Source organism: Alligator sinensis, unplaced genomic scaffold (genome assembly GCF_000455745.1).
Source record: "Alligator sinensis unplaced genomic scaffold, ASM45574v1 scaffold421_1, whole genome shotgun sequence".
Lineage (NCBI taxonomy): Eukaryota > Metazoa > Chordata > Crocodylia > Alligatoridae > Alligator > Alligator sinensis.
In genome coordinates, this window is record NW_005841871.1 from 1,287,825 (window position 1) to 1,288,972 (window position 1,148).

The 1,148-nt window shown below is 36.9% G+C and overlaps 1 protein-coding gene across 4 annotated transcripts in view; it reads left to right on the forward strand.

Annotated features, from left to right (window-relative positions):
- The window catches only part of ABLIM2 (actin binding LIM protein family member 2), a 235,584-nt gene that overhangs the window by 135,154 nt on the left and 99,282 nt on the right, over positions 1–1,148 (forward strand). For all 4 annotated transcript variants that reach the window (XM_025195245.1, XM_025195240.1, XM_025195251.1 and 1 more), the window contains one exon: positions 808–895. In XM_025195245.1, the coding sequence (XP_025051030.1) occupies positions 808–895 (88 nt within the window). The remainder of the gene's footprint in view (positions 1–807; positions 896–1,148) is intronic.

A 1,148-nucleotide genomic window follows, 5' to 3' on the forward strand; every position in this document is an offset into this window, starting at 1 on the left:
GCTTATGCAGGGGGTCGGACTCGATGATCTATAGAGGTCCCTTCCGACCCTAACATCTATGAATCTATGAATCTATGACTAATGAAGCAACATCTCGTGGTTATTTTTTGCCTAGTGTGTTGTGTTTTTATACATAACGTATGATATAGCAAAGTAATGCAGATTCTAATAAAGTTATAGTTGTTTTTATTTCAATCTTAAACAGAGTAATGTAGCCCTAGGCCCCTAGCTTATTAGTGAAGTGTCTAGTTTCTTTTTAACTAGAGAAGAAGATACGCTCTGTAGCCTATGTTATATATGAAGCAGCACCACAACATCTCTACTCCCTCTTGTGAAAATCTTAGATCCACCTATGAGTGCATCCATGTAGGAAGGCTGGGAAGTTAATGTGCTGTGAATCTGCATCACAGTTTACTATACATTAACTTCCCCATGCAGGCACATCCTATGCTATCCTGCAATTTGTGCACACTAAGACTGTTCATAGCAGGAGCTATTATGGAAAACTAACAATTCACATCCAAGTTTACTGCCTACTAACTTCTGTAAGCAGACAAGTCCATGACTTCATTTTCAAGGGTGAATTTTCTATAACCAAAATCAGCATTGTTGTTTACTATTTACTATTATTCTATTATTAACTAATTTACTGGAATTACTATTGTTCTCTAGTTTGAAAGAAAATGACTTGGAAGAAGAATGAATTGGACATCTAAAGTGCAATCAGTCCATTAATTACAGCACTACCTAGAATACAGCACTGACTAAGCATTGCACATAATTTAGCTATATTTTTTTTTCCAACAGGCAGGAGAAAAACACTATCACCCCACGTGTGCACGATGTGTCAGGTGCAGTCAGATGTTTGCAGAAGGAGAAGAAATGTATCTTCAAGGTAAAAAAATAGTCAGTTGCTATCATTATCAGTATGTTTTTAACGACTTGATTAGTATATCTGCATTTGTAAGACAGGCACCACTTACACAAGCATCTGGGTACAGCAGCAGTGTTTCAGATATTTTCTTAATTTATACCGCACAAAGGAAGGGTGTGTATGTAAAGCAGATGTAAGTCACTGAAGCTTCTGGTTCTTTGCTGTGACCCAGGTCCTATAAATCAAATATAAAGTGTGAAGACATGGAAAGAGT